The 18,891-nt window shown below is 41.8% G+C and overlaps 2 protein-coding genes and 1 long non-coding RNA gene across 3 annotated transcripts in view; 1 reads left to right on the top strand and 2 right to left on the bottom strand.

Moving 5' to 3' along the window:
• Nucleotides 1-10,411, bottom strand: part of PDK3 (pyruvate dehydrogenase kinase 3) — a 46,772-nt gene extending 36,361 nt beyond the window's left edge. The window contains exon 1 of the mRNA XM_081858902.1: nt 10,140-10,411. Within this exon, the coding sequence (XP_081715028.1) occupies nt 10,140-10,245 (106 nt within the window). The 5' untranslated portion in view covers nt 10,246-10,411. The remainder of the gene's footprint in view (nt 1-10,139) is intronic.
• A 1,234-nt stretch (nt 10,412-11,645) lies between these two features.
• On the top strand, nt 11,646-12,528 carry LOC309340260. Its single transcript, XR_014155901.1, has 2 exons — nt 11,646-11,710; nt 12,189-12,528. It is a non-coding gene; the product is annotated as an uncharacterized lncRNA (long non-coding RNA).
• A 1,333-nt stretch (nt 12,529-13,861) lies between these two features.
• Nucleotides 13,862-18,891, bottom strand: part of LOC309340242 (organic solute transporter subunit alpha-like) — a 28,728-nt gene continuing 23,698 nt past the window's right edge. Inside the window, exon 9 of the mRNA XM_081858913.1 lies at nt 13,862-14,621. The gene's annotated coding sequence lies outside the window, so the exon portion shown is untranslated. The remainder of the gene's footprint in view (nt 14,622-18,891) is intronic.

Consider the following 18,891-nt stretch of genomic DNA (forward strand, 5'->3'; position numbering starts at 1 on the left):
TAAGAGGGTACAAACAGATCGCTGTGGAAATTACTTGTTTCCTACTACTCTCTCTTTTGCCATCATATCTTTCTACAGGCAAGAAGAACGTGAAGTCCAAGTCCTTACCCCATAATTAATAGGAGAGAAACTCTCTTGGAATATTTAACCAAGCTCCTACTGATTTTAATGTACATGAACAGCATCTTTGAACTTTCTGCCCTTCCCAGAACTTATGAAGATGTAAAATTCTGCCACACAACGAATGTGTGCATATGTAAAGAACACATTCTTTACTCTATAGCCAACACTAATGTCATCAGAAGTAAATAAAAAGGAAGGAAAGCATTTTTACTCACACATACATGTTTATTGCTTGACAACTAAACGCAAAACATGCCTACAATGTGAATATTTTCCACAAAGAATTCATTCATGTGACAAGGTGTTCAAGAGATTACTGTCATATAAAACAAGCAAGTCACAGTAACAGGACAATATAAACTGTCAGTTTTATACTTAAATCCATTTTATAATTTTTGATTAAAAAACAAATGTAAAGCAATTTGATGTTCTTGTGAGAACTGATCTTCCATAATTAATGTGTTTAATTCAAAGCTACTAACCACATCAAGACAAGTATAGACAGTGCATTCTTCAACCTCTCTTACATAAATATGTTCACATTTTCAGTTTCACTTATGGTTTATCTGTTTTTCAAACTCACAGTAGATCCACAAAAATCAATGGGTTTGCTCTAATTAATATTGGCTATCTCACCATATGTTTTAAGTAAAGTTAAACAGGCCAATTAAAAATATTATAAATCAAGCAGCCAATTATGTTTGTTAATTTGCAAAGCTTTCTTAATTTATGATCCATAATGAATAATATTGTTAGGAGAACAGTTATGAGCATTGGACAAAGATTGTTCAGTTACGATACTTGTCAAGAGCACATGAAAAGGAACAAATATCAGTAAAAATGCTTATATTATCTTTCAAAAGTACATGTGAAACTATACAACAGTAGTTACGTGGAGTGTTTGCTTCTGATCAGTCAGGGTAGTCTCGTTTGAGTAGTACTGTATACCAAACATTACAATAATGCATGTTGCACATGACAAGACAAATGAAACATGTTAATTCCTTTATCTTAACGCATCTTAAGAAGGTAAATAGCAAAGAGGATTAAGACACCAATAAAATGATCCTGCCCAGTTTTAAGCTTGCTAAAGACCATTGATTTAAATGGACTAAGACTGACCTATCTCTGGACTGTTTGTTTTCAGCACCAATAGGTGAAAAAGTAGCATATGCATTTAAATACTTTTCTGCTTCTACGTATCCAGTGATCTGCAACATTAACCAGCCAGTGAATAAAAACCACTTCACAAACATTACATTTTAAAGAGATAGTTAAAACACTGAATGTATGCACATAACTAATGTATCTTTAAAAATTCATTAATTATATAGAATGTTTGCCTAGTCAAGTTCTCATGACAGCACTTAATGATTGAATGACCCACTAGTTGAGGGAGAGAAATCCTTGCACTGATGGAACAATCTGCTTATCACTACATTGAAAACAACTCAATGGTATCATTAGCAATGAAGTATTCACATATGTTGTTAAACGTGCAAGCAAAATATTTGTGAGTTTTTTCAGATGTCCTGCACAAATTGGTTATCTCAGGAGAACTCTGGAGTGATTTTCTCCCATAGCTTTAGAAGAAAACTAACAGAACTAAAATCATCTAAGACTAGTTTGAGGGTAACAGCTGAAATTGACAGAACAGAACAAGTCTCAGTATAGGGCGAAGGTAGATGTGATGATAAATGTGTCTTGGCATTTAACATGCACTTCTACCAAAAGTGCAAATATAAGTTCCAGGGGGGAGTGGATTATAATTATTGGAACCTCAGAGGGTGGGGGGATATAATGACAAAAAAACCTCTCCTCTGAAACTGCAATTTGCATAGGGCTGTGGTTTTCAACCAGTGTGCCATAGCACCCTGGGATGCCTTGAATGATGGTCAGCGGTGACATGGGCAACACTGGCCTCTTTCCTTCCCTCCCTCCTCTGATGTTCTCTCACATCTCTGCCTCCCAAAGGCTTCACAGCTGTTTATTGCAGTAGCCCTGACTACAAACTCTGTAGGCAAATGATGCCTCTGGGGCTGACCAGGGGGTGCTGGTTGCCAGGAGCTGAGGTGGCCTTGGAGTAAGCAAGCAAGTGGGTGAAGGGGCCCAGGCAGCCAGTCCACTAGACCTTGGTTCTGGGAATGGACAGACAAGTCCCATGCCCCTGTGGGGCAGTGTGAGGAGTCACCTCTTTTTGGAGGGGGGGGCAACTCCTCTGAGGGACGGCAGCAGCGGCTGTCCAGAGGATTCCCAAGGTGAAGGGAGAGGAGAGGAGGCTGAGGGAACACTCCACAAGGGAGGGTGTCCAAAAAGGGTGCGAGGCTGCCAGCTCTACAGGCAATGGGCAACATAAATGGGATCCTGAGCCACACAGTTATGCTACAGAAAGAATGTACAATGGTACCTCGGGTTAAGTACTTAATTCGTTCCGGAGGTCCATACTTAACCTGAAACTGTTCTTAACCTGAAGCACCACTTTAGCTAATGGGGCCTCCTGCTGCCGCTGTGCCACCGCTGCACGATTTCTGTTCTCATCCTGAAGCAAAGTTCTTAACCTGAAGCACTATTTCTGGGTTAGCAGAGTCTGTAACCTGAAGCGTATGTAACCCAAGGTACCACTGTAGTTGGTCAAGGGAGCCGTGGATTCAAAAAGGTTGAAAACCTCTGGCACAGGAAGAAAATTGCTACTGGCTTCTGCAGTCTAACAGGTAGTATTTTGGTGTCTCACTTAATCATTTAATCTGAATTTGTGAGAGGAAATGTATGCGAGCCCTACTGAAATTAACGTATACTGTATTGTGAAGTAAGTAAATTATACCAAATGCAATTCATTAACACTGTCATGCTGAAATCCCATTGACTTCCAAGGGGGAAGTGATTACTGTCAAAGCATTCTGAAAACTACTGGGCATCATCTCATGAGACTATTACTAAGGCAGAAAACAGATTGGCACAGTTGCTGGCAAAATCCAAAGGAAAATGGTTACATAAGAGACCTCTACTCTGGCTGCCAATTTGTTACAAAGCAGATTTTAAAGGGAAGGAAAACAACTACTTAGCTCAGTTTATCTCTGCTGAAAACAAGAAACTGCATGAGAGCATGGACCTAATCTTACATGTATAACCTCTGCTCAGTGATCTTGAAAAAGGACAAATCCCAGGCAATAATCCAGGGACGAAATTCCTTCCAATACTCAAGAGGGGACTAAATCTAATTGCATCAATAATAATCGCCCGATCCAAAAATTGCTATTATCCAAGAAACCTTTTTAAAATATTAAGTTATGCGAATATATAATTGAGCCTGCTAAAAATTGTGAATGAGCATTAATATATTTTGAAACAAATAAACAAGATACAATGTATCTTCTTCACCCACACCCCATTAGCTAGAAATAGGCCTTCCAGTGCAATGTTTATCTGTGCTATTTTTCAGTCTTAGGCTGGGATCCAAAGACCCACGTGGGAAGCTTCCAGTTGTGCTACAAGGTCACCAAGTACTACCTTTCTAAGCAATGCCTTTCTATCCCAGAAGCTTGGGCAAACTTCAAGAGTGAGTTTCAGTGCAGTTTGAGGAGCAGCAAGTAAGAAAATCAAACAGGGAAGCCTAGACAATACACCTATCTAAGAGGCTCCTTGAATTCTAAACCTTTCATTTAAAATTCCACCTTCCCTGTTAATATAGCATTAATAATTAAAGTGAGTTAAAATAGTAACAGCAAAGCCCAGCAATGAGAAGCAGCAAGATATATTTAGAAAATGTTTTTGCAGTCACCTTTCTTATCTCCAATAAATGTTTAACTGAACACTTAATAAAACTGGAGAAGGAAGTCCAAGCCCTAAGTGACATGACTTCAATATTTTCCCAGAAGTTTAAAAAAATAATTTGGAAAGGTTGCCTAGCTGATTTTTAATGGCAACTTAGATGATGTAATATTATTTAACATAATTTTCAACTTAGTCTGCTCTTCTGACATTTTATGAGTGTTTTAAACGTAATCTGCCCAAAGCCCTAAGGATGAAATATTCAAGTTTTTTGTTTTGGTTTGAAAAAATATAGTGCGTATATTTTCTTTTTTTGTATTTTAATCTGAGTGGGGAGCATTTTTCCAGTCCAAGGGCTGCATTTCCCCTTGGACAATAATTCAGGAACCATATGCCAATAGCGAGTGTGGTCAAAGTGGACAGCACACTTGCTGTCACGCACACCAACAGAAGCTTTTGTTTCAAGCCTAAAACCTGCAAGTGAGGAGGTGATACTGAGGGCTAGGCAGGAAGGTCCAACCGGCTGCATCTGCAACCATTAGCAACCAGTCCGCCACATCTAATTTAATGGTTAATTAAGTAAACAGAAGCTCAGTGGTTAAATTTTGCAGAACTACAGGCCACAGGTGTTGCTGCATCAATGTTAAACCATTAATTTTATCTCAATTTTTTAATCAAAATTTTTCAGTATACAAGGGGCTTAAGTGCTACTGACACTGATTTGAGGAATTATTTAAAATTACATTTATTACAGAATGATCCTGAATAACAATTTTATCTAGTTACTAACTTGCCTCCTTCCCATGCTTTCAGAGTTTAGGAACTCAAAAGGGGCATATGACAAGTTAATGTTCAAATAACCTAATCTAATCTTTAGATTGTGTTAGCACTAGAATGTTAGAACTTGAAGCCTTTACAAACAGTTTTCACTATCTTTTTGCCATAATTGCACCCAATTTAGATAATGAAAACAGACCACACTTGGATTTCAAATTTTAAAGGATTTCAAAGGAACGGACCACTATGACGATCAACATTAATGTAATGTTTTAGGTCATAAAATATGTATTTTAGATGGTTTTTTCCTTTACTTAAATGCATTTACACTAAACATAAAATCAAAATATACTTGATGCCCCCACCATTTATTATTTTCATCAACACGCACATAAAAATGCGTAATAAATACAGACCAATTCAGCATTCCTTATGGACCATACAAATCTAAGTCATTGCAAACTATATGAATACAGATAAGCATCTTGCTTCATATGTGATTAATAAATTTCTTAGTGAGCATTGCACACTGCTTTCATCACAAACATTTTAAAAAGCAATTATCGTTCCATGAATTGATTCTCAACTGCAGTTCTTGCACAAAAACATACAGAATACCTAAGTCTGGTTCTAGATCATATGAAATCACTGTGTCAATATGCCTACAAGTAGCCCCATTTCCCTCCAAAAATCAAAACCAGAACAAGACATCTTTGCTAGCTCCAAATATTCTATGCACATGACTCAAAACTGATTACTCAGAATTTGTTATCCTGTTCTTTATTTATCTTCAAATTACATTCTGCACAGGGAAATATGCATGTTACCCACATGGAGGGATATATAACACCAACAATAAGTTTTTAAGTGATAAATATATGTTTCTCTTTTAGATATAATGACATTGGTCTTAGACATTTGTAGGGAAGTATTCCACATTGAACAAAATGCATCTTCAGGGATTACTATTTCCAAATCCCTTTTCCTCAAACCATTACTTCTCTGGACCCGAGGTATTAGTTTTTTCAATTTTGTGATGTCTGTCTTGGCCACAAACCATCATTACTCATTGCTTACATGACTAATAATAATAATAATAATAATTTTACACCCCGCCCATCTGACTGGGTTGCCCAGCCATTCTGGGCAACAAAACCAAGTTTTTGTCTTGGTTTATTCTTCTTGTTACCTGATCATATAAAATTCCTGAGCCATTTAATGCCCTCTAAATTCAGAGAGGTCCTTTTGCCCCTAAATGAACATATACATAAATAGCTGGTATTGATCTATTAATCACAACAGAATTACATAAATGGAGGGAGGGGGGTCCTGAACATAGGAATGCTTTATGTCCCCCCCCAACTCTGAAAAATGGCTTTTACTCAGTTGTTACAGCAAAACCTTCGTTTCAATCAATCATTTCAATACAGCTTCCCGCAATGATTTCCATTTCATTCTATTAAGATTCAAATCCTTATATCATTCTTTAAACATTTATAATTTAGCTCTGTGCTAATATTTAACACTCCTGAGAACTTCATGTCTCCTGCATTCAGTGGTTTACATAACGTGGAACTCACTATTCTAGCATTATCTCCTATTCCAAACAAACTTACCACAAAGCTTTTATCAAACTTGCAAAGTCAGCTTTTTCACTTATAAAGGGACACTTAGAAGTAGAAATAAGATGTTTTTTTGGCTGAATGTTCCATTTATCAGCTGCTGTTGTGCTTCAGTTTAATTTACATCAGTGTTCTCTAGACTAAATTTCACTGACCAAAACATTATTATGATTAATACTTTTTCAAGGGAGAAAGGGAGAGATAAAGAGAAAGAAATCCATGTCCCTAAATATTTCACACAGTTTTTCAAAAGTATTTTACAAATCTAGGAGAGCCAGTCCCCTGAAGTTTGATCCTAACTATACTGAATTGTTTAAGTTTGCTACAAAATCTGATGCAGTTATATAATGAAAATGTTGCAGAGTATCAGAAACTTAAAATTATATCTAGTTGTCTGCAAAAACTTTACACTTTATATAAAAAGGCAACACAACATATGAAACAATTTAACACACTAAAGATAAAACAGGACCACAGAAATTCATAAGAAAACCACCTCTCTTAGGAAAAAGAAGCAATGACAAGAAAATCAACATCTCACTCAGCCTACAAAAGCAAGTCAAAAAAAACCCCTTACTACTGTATATCACCTGAAAAAAAATATAGTCAGGCAAGGGCTCAAGCTGGCTTCCCATAGAAGAGAGGATATAGAAAACAACAATGCTTGGCACAAATCATAGGTGTGGAACCTGTGGCCCTGTGGCCCTCCAGATGTTGCTCAACGACAACTCCCATCACTCCTGACTACTGGCCATGCTGGTTGGGGTTTATAGGAATTTGTCTACAACACCTGCAGAGTCACAGGTTCCTCACCTCTGATGATATGCTGTCCAGTTGCTATGGCCAGCCTTCAGCAGTTCCACTCACCATAGCTAATAAAGGGCTGCTCTCTAGCAAGCATGACAAATGGCTAGTATCAACCACAACTTTGAAGATGCAGAGGGAGGCACAGATTGCCTCAATAGTTGAGCACCAACATATTTGCAGCTGTGCAATAGGTTGGGGGCTGTTTGGCAACTTCATGGACAAGACAACTGGAAAACTTTTGCCATGCTAAACTGACAACCCCTAATAAGACTTTCTTTCTCCGGGAAAGGCTGTGAGGCTGGGTCTTAGGTGCTGCTCCTTGCAGGTGATCAAGCAGTAGCACATATCCACTTCCCTTTGCCTGAGTAGATAACGGTAAAGGACCCCTGGATGGTTAAGTCCAGAAAAAGGCGACTATGGGATGTGGCGCTCATCTCGCTTCAGGCTGAGGGAGCCGGCATTTTTCCACAGAGAGCTTTCTGGGTCACGTGACCAGCATGACTAAACTGCTTCTGGCAGAACAGAACACCGTGACGGAAACCAGAGTGCATGGAAACGCTGTTTACCTTCCTGCTGCAGTGGTACCTATTTATCTACTTGCACTGGTGTGCTTTCGAACTGCGAGGTTGGCAGGAGCTGGGACAGAGCAACGGGAGTTCACCACCGCTGAGCAGATTCGAACCACGAGCTTCCAATCAGCAAGCCCAAGAGGCTCCGTGGTTTAGACCACAGCAGCACCCACATCTGCCACCCGTGCCTGAGTAACTACCTACCAAGTAGTAGGAAAAAGCTGTACTGTAATTGTTTTAACATGCTAAGGTGAAATGTTTGGAGTTTCACACCAGGAAGTGAAAACCATTTAGTTGCAAGCCCTTGCTTTTCAAAAAAGCTCAGTATTCCCAAGACACAAACCACAGCAATACAAAAACACAAAGTGCATACATGGCCAAGAAGAGGGTTATAAGATCCCAGAGTTTTCGCATTACTATTGCTTTCTGGGAAGAATTTGCTTAACCTTCAAAACCCTTAGTGACTGACGCCTGCTGCGTGTCTCCCTGAGATGCTGATCTGTCAGCCAAGCATAATGTTTTGGTGAGGCTCTGAACAAAAGAGTGAATAATAAAATGAGAAAACAAAGAAAAACAATGAACTAGGCAAGGACACAAAATGCATTTGGAATTAGATTTGGGGAAAGGTTTAACAAAAAATGCCTTTGCCCACACTGGCTAGTGCCTTGCAAAACGCAGGCTCACATTTTGCATACTAAGACAAAGTCACACAGAACTTGCTGTTGATGGGACTGCCCACTATTATCACTGCAGCAAGAACTAAAAAACAACAATCCTGCCCCACTGTAGTTTTCCTGTGGAGCCCAATAGAACACTTCCTTCCTCTCAGAATATATTCCCTTTCAGAATACTCCCAATAAGGCACTGGTGGGGAACGTCCAGCTCATGGGCCTAATTATGACTGCTAGGCTGTTCAGGGCAAAGCATGGACATGTTTCATCATATACAATGTCAGACATGAGGAAGTTCAAGCTGCAGCTAATAAGAAGAAGTAACAGATTTGTAAGTGTACTGCAACAGAGAAATGTGCCAAACTAAAGATGTGCCAACTTTTTTTTAAATAAAAATTAATAACTGCAAGAACACTTAAGAGTGTGCTCTCAATTTTTCCTTTGCAGCCACATCCTGAATTCAAGCCATGCCTGCAAAGAAGCATTTTTCATTTTCTTTTGCAGGTGTGATGTAAGTTCAGGCTGCATCTACCAAAGAATTCAAGCCACAGCTACCAAGGAAAAAAGTTCATTTGCAGGCCTAGCCTGGATGTAAACCACACCAGCAAAGGAAGAATAGGAAATGCACTTAGAATACACTCCCAGTTCTTCCTTTTTTAAGAGAATCATGGTGACATCAGGTGACTGACACCTGTCAGTCTTACCCACATGCCAAAGTGACCCACTACCAGTGTAGAATTACAGAACTGCAGAGTTGGAAGGGATCACAAGAGTCACCACCTCGATGAAGTTAAGGAGGTCTGGGTTCAGTCAGTGCCTGAACAGATGACAGCCCTCAAAACAACATTATACATTGCCTTTGGAAGAAAGAAAAAAGGCAGGATAAATAAATTGCTAAATCATGAAACCTTGTTTTGAAGTGAGCATTATTGTTCCAAAGTTAGCATTAAGTGTCTAGATAGGATGGCATGGCAAATCATGATTAGACAAAACTGGAAATTTCAGTGGGCTGGAGCATGAGCCTTTGGGCCTGCTCCCAATAAGCCATGGTTCGGCAAGTCAATTCAGAAGATCTGAATTGGCCCAAGGAATGGTCTGAAGACAGGCGATGCAGCTGCTGTTCAGTACGGGGCAGGAAATGTGCTGGGAGAATATAATGAATGCTTAAATAGACTGAGGCACTGACACTGGTCAACTTTTCCCTGGATCCTCCCCTTGTTTTCCTGGTAGGGAACGTGCCTGCAACAGCTGCACCACACACAGAAATGAAGAGGTGGTGTTTCCTCCTCACATCCCTGTGTGTGGGGAGCTCCATCTGTTGAGCTTCTGCCTGCCCAGCAGCTGAACCCTAACTTTCCTAACCATATTTACCAACTCAATACACCCCTAAAACACACCCACCCCTCCTACTGAAATGCAGTCGACTAATAAGTTTTAATTACCAATCCTTCTCCATTGACACTTGACCCTATGGGGAAGCTCCTCAGAAGCCCCTCCACACCTCGGCCACTCTCAGGTCCTCAGTTACCCGGATTCTTCCGCTTGTTTTGGCGCCCCGTCCACACCCCCCCCCCACCGCCCCATCTCCGGCCTTGCGAAAGGCAATTCAGTGACGTCACACAAACACACCGGGGCGGCGCAGCGGGCTTCCTTCTCCTGCCCCCCAGCCCCCCCTCCCACCCCGCGTTCCTCACGGCTAGGAGCGAAAGAGCAGCGGCGGGAGGAGGAGGCGGCGGCGCCCGCCCCCCGCGCTTATTGTTTGGTTTGGCGCGGCGTGCAGGTGCCTCTCGGTCGTCACTCACCGAAGTCCAGGAACTGCTTGATGGAGAGCGGCGACGGGGAGAAGCGGGAGTAGTACTCGATCTGCTTGGGGATGGGGCTCTTCAGGAGCGCCCCGCACAGCCGCATGGCGCTGCTAGGTCAGTCGGCCGGCTGGCAGGTCGGTGGGTGAGGGAGACGGAGAGGAGCAGGAAGGAGAGGGGAAGGCGCGCGCGCACAGCGGCAGCAGCGCCTGCGGGGCCCCTGGGCGAACCGGCCGAGCAACTGCCTGGCGGCGCGTGCGGCCACTCACGCACGCAACACACCGCGGGCGCGCGGGAGGGGGCGGGGAGGCGAAGGCGCTCGCAACTGTCACTGCGGCCCAGCAGCCCCTCGCTGCCGGCCTAGCGGGAGGCGGCGGTATCGGCCTCCTTGCCCTCCTCGTGTATCAAGGGGCCGGGCGCACCGCGCCTTCTTCCCGCTGCAGCCCGACCCGGCCGGTGTCTCCTGGCCGCTTGGTGTCCCCCGGCCCGGCAGCGACGGCGAGCGCCCGCCTTCCGACCTTACGCGGCCTTCGGACTGGGCGACGAGCAGCCAGCATTGCCGCCGCTGCCGCCTTCCTTTGCCTTTCTCGGTCGCCCGAGTAAGCGCCGCCTGCCATCACCATGACGCCCAAAGGCCTGCGCACGCGCCGATGGGCGCCGGTTGGTTTCCGGGCCTACAGCTCGATTTGAAAATGAGAAAACCGGGGCACGTGTGGTTTCAGACACATAGCACGGATCGCTGCCTTAGGGCAAGATGCCCTCCTGCTTTTCTTTATTCTCCAATAACTTGTCCTGCTTCTTCACCCACACACCCCACCACCACACACAATGCTTAAGAGCAGGGATGAAGGATTTGTTGCCTTCCAGATCAGTCTTTCTCAACCTGGTGGTGGGGTGTCCCACATGTTGTAGTTCATCCATTGCCAGCAGGGGCAGTAGTCAGGGATGATGGTAGTCCAATCCTATGACCAGAACTGGAATCATCATGTACACTACGGAAACCATGATCTACGTCATATCACACACCTTCAGCTATCTTAAATATTACTGTCCATTTCTGGACTGTCTTAAAATTTTCTTCCCTTGAGCCAAAGTTTCGTAACAACCAACCCCTGATAGATTTTTTTAAAAAAGGAACAATTTCCCCTTAAGCGATACACTAGCCTGTGCTTTCTACAAGGATACTGACTGGCCCAAGAGAAAATAACAAACATTATAGGCATGGAAACAGGCAGAGAAGGAAAGCAAAAGGAATCTAGCTAAGTCAAAGATGATTCCACTCTTGTACACATCCACCTGGTGTAAAGCAGGCTTAAAGAAGAGAGGTGATGCATGGAACAATCTCGTGGGAGAAAACTTAACAATTTGGGCATCTACAAGATGCACAGTTATGAGAAAGGAGCTTCCTAGATCCATCCACCTTAAGGACAGGGCATGGACAGAAGGGACATGAAGTGCAAATGAACTCAAGTACTGTAGCAAGGTGTATCAATACAACTTTCCCTCCACAGAATGGCAGGGTAGTCATGATGGGTCCCTGGCCAATGAGAACTGACAACCAGCTGACTAAGGTATCCATTGTGGGGAAAGGCAGTGGCACTTTCCTAGCAAACTCAGTCTTAATTACTGATGAAAGATGCTTGCTGGAGGAAACCTTCAGGGGAAATTAATGGCTGAATAAGGATATACACTTGCATTAGATATAGCCAAGGTTCTGGGGCCTAATTAGGTATCTGCCTATTCACCTTGCTCTTGCTGCTGCTGTGGGAGGTCATTCAGCTGAAAACAATGTTGCCTCCTCTGTTGCTTCCGAGTACCCCAATGCACACAGTGAAGAATCGTTAAATGGTTCTGAGGCATGTGTAGAATTCCAGTGAAAATGAGCTTCTTGGTAATACATGAAATCCATAGCTCATACAATCCCCAGAAGAAGCATTTGAGTCCTGCTGTGGGACCAATTACCCCACTCAGCACGCAGCTTGAGTCATATATTTTCTTGCAGAAAGTTAGGCAGACAAAACTGACAAGATCCATTTCCAAATATTTCAGTTCAGAAGAGTGATAAATACAAGCTTCGGATCTCCATGGTGGGACTGATTGGGCTGCTGTTGCTGAGGTCTTGGTCTGCAACAATGGATTTAGCCTTGGATGAAGCTTGGAGCCAATAGAAGATCACACATTCTAAAGAATACTCCCCAGAGAAAGAGGAACACCGGAGAATTGTGTGGGAGAACAACTGGGAAATGGTTGAGCAACACAACTGTGAGACTGCACAAGGGAAACACACCTACACAATGGGAATGAACCAGTTTGCCAATTTGACTGATGAAGAGTTTAATTAAAAAAATGGTTAATAATAATAATTAATAAAGTTATTACTTATACCCCACCCATCCGACTGGGTTTCCCAAGCCACTTTGGGCTTAGGTTCTGTCCTGAGTCATATTCAGTAATCAATGAATAATGTTTCTGGCAAACTCCAGGTCACTGGATGAAGTATGTTTTTAAGTGTAATTGTTTTTTAGAATGTTTTGATCTGTTTCTACTTTGTTTTTGTTTTTAAATTGTATATCCGTTTGATGCCCTGGGCTCCTTGAGGAGGAAGGGTAGGATATAAATAATAATAATAATAATAATAATAATAATAATAATAATAACAAAGAAGACTATAAACTCCAACAGCAGTCTCACAAGATTGCTCACAGTGAGATGCCTGGTAGTTCTAGGAGAGCCCAGTGTGCAGTAGGAAGCAGGTAATTTGAATGCAAGTCCCACTACTGGGAGATGAGATTACCTACACAAGCAGAGCACAGCTTTTGGATGTCATGCCACCAATGATCAATTTGAGTGGAAAAATAAGAATTGGCAGGACAAAAACCTACGTTTCCTTCTTCAAAGAACTACACCCTCATCCTGCCAACAGATGGGAGGGAGACACATAATGGAGCCCATCTAGTCTTCCTAGGCCTAGCCCATGATATGCTTCACCATAAAAATCTGAAGAGGCTCTGTGCAGAGCTATCGCTCACTGATGTTTCTGTGGCTCTTGTTGAACTGTTGCTAAGAACATGCTTAAACTACACTGGTATTTACTCTTGCACAAGGACACTCTGGCATAATGGAATCACAGAATGGCTTTATTTAAAAAGAAAAATTAGAAGAAAAATCCAGTTTCAAATGGTTACTCATAAGTGCATCTCACTGATTTCAGTGAGGGTTATTTTCAAGTCAGTTTTCATAGGATTGCAGTTTCAGTCTTCCTAGTTCATGTTATTGGTGAGTTAAAATCATTGTGTGATACAGATTTTCCAGCATATATTGAGTTATTCTTGTGCTATTCCTGCCCCCAAACATAGCATTTCACAACTATGATAATTTATATACACATGTATGCTAGGTAGGCACAAAGTTTCTTGTCGTGCTTTTTTGTAGTTAAATAATCAGGATTATTTAATTGTTTTCTGAACCAAACATTCAGGATGTCAGCTTGCCATCTGTAAGCTCTTAAGAAAACATTTTCTTCTTTCTAATAAAGCACTTGGTGGCCTTGCAAGCCGACAGTGGGCATTTGATGTAATAAACTTTGAGTAATAAATTTTAGGGTGATGTCAAAGTGGTTGAACTGTAGGCTAGATCAGAAAACAAGGAGCAAGTGCTGAACATTTTACTCCAGCTCTTGTCGAAACATTTAGATCATAACATCTTGATGAAAAGGTTGTTCTTGGAATTATTGTCATTCCCCTTGAGAATCATCAAGTTCAGACTCTCAAATATTGAGAACAGAAAATACATTTGAAAAGTTAACAATACTGACCAGTAACCTGGGGGTGGGGTTGGAGCGTGTAAGGAGTAGAGTCAGAGCAAGCAGAAAGAATTACAGTCTGAAACTGCATTTTACAAAATTACAGAAAAAGAGATAGAGAAACAAGATACCAGGGAATTATACAGTTGCCCATCTGGAGCATCTGTCTCTTACAAATTATATTTTCACAGTGTTCATTTTTCTCAACAATATTCTAAGAAAAACTGCTAGGAAAAGTACAGTTCTTTTCAGCTGGATTATAGCAATAGATGGTCAAAAGGTATAAGAGCCACCAGGAGATCACTTCTTGCCCATTTTCTGAAGAGAGGAGACAATGCCAACATTCACGCTCCCCCAACTTAAAAACCCATCACTGTTTTCAATCACTTATCCTTTTGCCTATGGTGCTTGAAAGATAGGAAGGATGCTGCTGAGAAGAAACTTCAGCTAAAATAATAATAAATACACAGTAAAAAAAAACCTTTCTCATTTTAGGCCTACCTGTAAGTCTGTACTTTATACATAAACTAACTCACCTCATCCCAGGTTATGTGTTGAATTTTGTTTTGTTGATTTTGGACCAGTTTTCCAGTCTATCAATATCTTTTCGAAGTTTATTCTCATCCCTCCTCTTTTTGTGTCATCTGCAAAGGTGACAAGGATCTCCTCTAGCCCTTCATCTATGGTAAATCATGAAAATTAAGATAAATTACATCCACATTATTCCCACAGAAAGAGATATGATTAGTCCGGCAGGTTTTATTATTGAGCGCTGCTCTGGTTATGCCAGAAGCGGCTTAGTCATGCTGGCCACATGACCCAAAAAAACTGTCTGCAGAAGTGGACAAATGCCAGCTCCCTCAACCTTTAAAGCAAAATGAGCGCTGCAACCCCAGAGTTGTTCACGACTGGACTTAACTGTCAGGGGTCCCTTTACCTTTACCTTTATGGTGGCTTCTACTAATCACCTCATTATTATCAATATGCTTACAAACTGAAACCTTGCTCTAGTATCTCCCCTGGTATCAAAGTCAGACTGAGTGATCTGTTGTTTCCTGGATCTTTCTGTGCCTCTTTTGTAAACTGGAATCTTCACTGGAAAACTTCCTCTACTCTCTGAGGTGAGGCAAGTACCCATGAGAAGCTATTAGAAAGCCTTTTGGGTAGTGGTGCCCCAATTACAGAACACTTTCCCCAAAGAGATTGGCCTGGACCCAATACAGTTTGCTGACTCAGGAGAGATTCTACATACAAAAGATGATTGGCAGTGGAATCTTATTTAAACACTGGTGACAGGACAGTGGCCTTCATTATCACAGAGAGAGCTGACCTCTAACATCCCACCACCGCTTTCCACCCTCCACCCAATGCCCTAAGTGTTCACTCTGTTCTAATGGTAGGATCCTATTGATCTTTTGGTGCCAGGCCTATCCATATTTCTGGCCTTTTTATATGCAATTGTAATCTTATGACCTATTTTATGCTGCTTGTGTGACTTCATGGCTTTAGCTTATGTAATGAGCAGACACTCTTGCCTTCCTTGCAAGGTGTAGGACCACTGAGAGGTACAGGTTGTGTAATTTATGGACAAGTAACACTGCCACCATCCTCACTGTGTTACTAAAGACTGTGTACACAGTGCAGTTTAGTGTGCATTCAGTGCACTCCATATGCTGGTTGTTTCTGTGTTGTACAAATAACCACAACCCCAATCTAAACGTGTGCTATTTCTTTCTATGATTTAATGCCTTTTATCCCAAACCAATTTTTATGCTAAAGGTGATTTTCAAAGTGAATGAATTTGCACTTCAGTCCACTCGTGCATGAACAAGAGAGCATGCAAACAGTAATTTTCTTGCGTGGGGGGGGGGGGAGGGAGGAGTTTAGTTACCCACAACTGAGATGATGTGAATATCCAATTGGATATGATCCTGGGATTTTCCAGATCCAGCACTTATGAAGGATGACCTTTCTTAATAGGGAAATAGCTCTTAAGACGAGTAAACATGAGGATAAATCTCTCTTCACTTCCTGACAATTCCTTCTGTGTATTCAGCAAGGTTTCAGCTTATTTGCCTTTCTGGCTTCTCTCTGATGGAGAGGTGATTCTTAAAGGGCAGGGGTGTATCCAGGAGTTGACCAGGTTGACCCCCACAAAGGGCACAGGCCCAAGAGGGTGCAAAAAAGCATGGCTCTCCACTCCGGCTCGGGGAGTCCTGTCTGCCTGGCACTTGCTCCCCAGGGCAGGTTGCTCTTCTGCTGCTCTGGGTGGCTAGACATGCCATTCTGCCTCCCGTGGGTGCCTTTGCAGAGGAGCACAAGAAACATGGGAAGGGAGCACCCATACAGCTCCTTGCTAAGGGCACAAGGGAGTCTAGATTCACCTCTGTGAAAGACACAGAGAGTTAGCTTTGCTTTGCACAGAAATATACAGATATAAAATTTACATTTCAACTGTTCTGTTCTTTTTTGCAAACTACCTCGGGAATGTAATTGAAGGGTGATATAAAATATTTACAATGCATGAATGATTAAGGAGGGGAGGAAGTTAGAATACCATTATCTGATGGAGCTTCTTGAGCTACTAAATCCATATTTAGGTATGACTTTCATTCATTTGGCTTGCTTAACACCCAGTGATTTTTTTCTCCTCCAAATGCTTGCATCTAAAATCTGTTTTATCGCCAACTAAATATCTATCCAGTTACCCAATCGGGGTGGATTTTTATTCTTGTCTAATTTCTACATTCTGTATTACAAAACACATTGAAACATACAGAAACTTGCAATGTAAAGCAGATTAGCATGTTATCTTTAACCTTTTTTCTGATAGCTGTGACCTTTAAAAACACACACTATTTGCTGATACTCTGCCATGGATCTGGGGCTTCCTGTCAAACTAGTAAAGTCAGGAGCATGTAGCTCCTCTGGGATATGCAACAAAATGCAAATATTTATTAAAAGTGCGTGAGGTTCCTTAATTTTGCTCTTTTCTGGACAGACACACACACAGTGCAAATACTAGCACATTTATTCGTCTTGAGGCAGGAGGAGTACAGAGTACCAAAGGTGAAAGTTCACATCTAGTTTCCTTTTTCTTGCTCTGAACGAGTTTGATATAATTGAGACAATCACACTGTGTCTGCCCTAAATGAAAATGATGAATATTTTTGTTCTTTATCTAACTATCCTGTGGAAGCTCAATCCCCCAAAGTCCCCTTTATTTAAGTCATATATGCCCTACTATTTGCGTCAGCTCTGCTGGCTGTGTGCCACCTGTAGATTTCACCCTCAGTTGCTGAAGACAGCTTCACTGTTCAGCCTGCCACTTTAAAGCATCCTCTGTCCACTCCCTTTTGTTTCCTATTTCGCTTTCTTAACTAAAAAGCATAATTTGTCTAAGTGATTTGCATTATTTCTATCTAAGAACTGAATTGCTAGAAAAGGGAAAAGTCATCAGGAATATAAATATTAGCATTATGGAGAGGCAGAAGAGCCGCAGAGCCTTTAAGCAGTATAATTTAAATGCACCTCCTGCCATCTTTTCAATGGCTACACAACATGGAAGTGTTTTTTAATCACCGTGCTCCAGACTCTGAGCTGAAACATCCAGCTGACATACAACTTCAAACCGTTTTGCCTCTCCGGCTAAGGAAAGCTTAGAAGTCTCTTTATTCCAAACAAAACAGGATTAAAGGTGGGAAGATGTGGTGTTTGCTTTGAAAATGAGCAAATCTAAAGTAGCGCAAATGGCTGATAGCTTGTGTTTATTTATAGTTTTTCCACTGTCACAGTAAAGACCAAATTTAGTACAACACTAAGGAGAGGGAAAATGATGCTCACAACCATGTTGATGTACTCATTGCAAGGGAATATGAAAAATATAGTGAATACTGCAAAGGGGTGGAAACAGAGGCATAAACTTCTCCTTATTCTGCATGTGTGCTAGGAGGACGGTGGCCACTGCCAGACACCTCTCATTTTCTGCCTACTGTTCTTGTGTTTGGATAAGTGGTACTCAAAGTCTGGAAAGATGAAGAACTAGAATATAGCTATACCTTTTCCCACACCAGCAAGGACGCAAACGGTGCTTCCAGACTATTCCTGTTTTCAGGTGGGGCTCAGTCCAATACTGGCACATTCAGGTTGTACAATTAAAGTTGATTTGACACTCTTGTGCAGCAAACCCACTTCCTTTTTGTGATAAGAAAAGTGTTAAGAAAATGTGCTGGGAAGTGTGACACAACGATGGCCTGACACATCGTCATATACTTCCCTGCAAATAAATCAGAATGGATGCTCACTAAACAGGTGATGTCTGAAGTGACCATATACATCTGACTTTGTACCTGGTGGAGGCTGCTTCATTAGGGCAAATGGGGCACTACCCCCACCAACCTCTTTGTGCTCTCAGCCAACCTCGCTTTCTTTCAGTCGGGGGCGGGGGTCACTGTATGTCAGCATACTCCTAATTCCTTGGTCTCAGTGTTGCCTCTGGTAAAACTCAACAGGGAGAATGATAAGGACAAAATTAGAAATAGCTGGCTCTACCTGTCATTGACTCTGCCTACATCCATTGTTGGTCTCCCTGCCTTCCAACCTACCAGTCCCAATGGCACCAGCCACCACTGATGTTACCCATGTCTCTCTCACTAGCATTGACATTGCCTCTTTTTCTGTCTCATGAGAGATACCAATTTCTTTGTAAAATTGGTTATTTCTTGTCTACAACTGGAGCCAAGCTGATGCAGGATGCTAACTTGGGGTTCCACCAAAGATTATACTAGTGCACAGACTTGAAGAAGCTGTGGCAGTGCTGGACAAGCTGACTTCCAGCTTTTTTTTAATTACTGAGGAACCCCTTAAAGGTTACAGGTTCTACAATCAGTAGGAAGATTAACATCCCTGATAATTGGCCATGATGACAGTAACAGAAGGGAATTGGAGTCC

The sequence above is a fragment of the Podarcis erhardii genome (assembly GCF_964252035.2).
Source record: "Podarcis erhardii genome assembly, chromosome: 4".
NCBI lineage: Eukaryota > Metazoa > Chordata > Lepidosauria > Squamata > Lacertidae > Podarcis > Podarcis erhardii.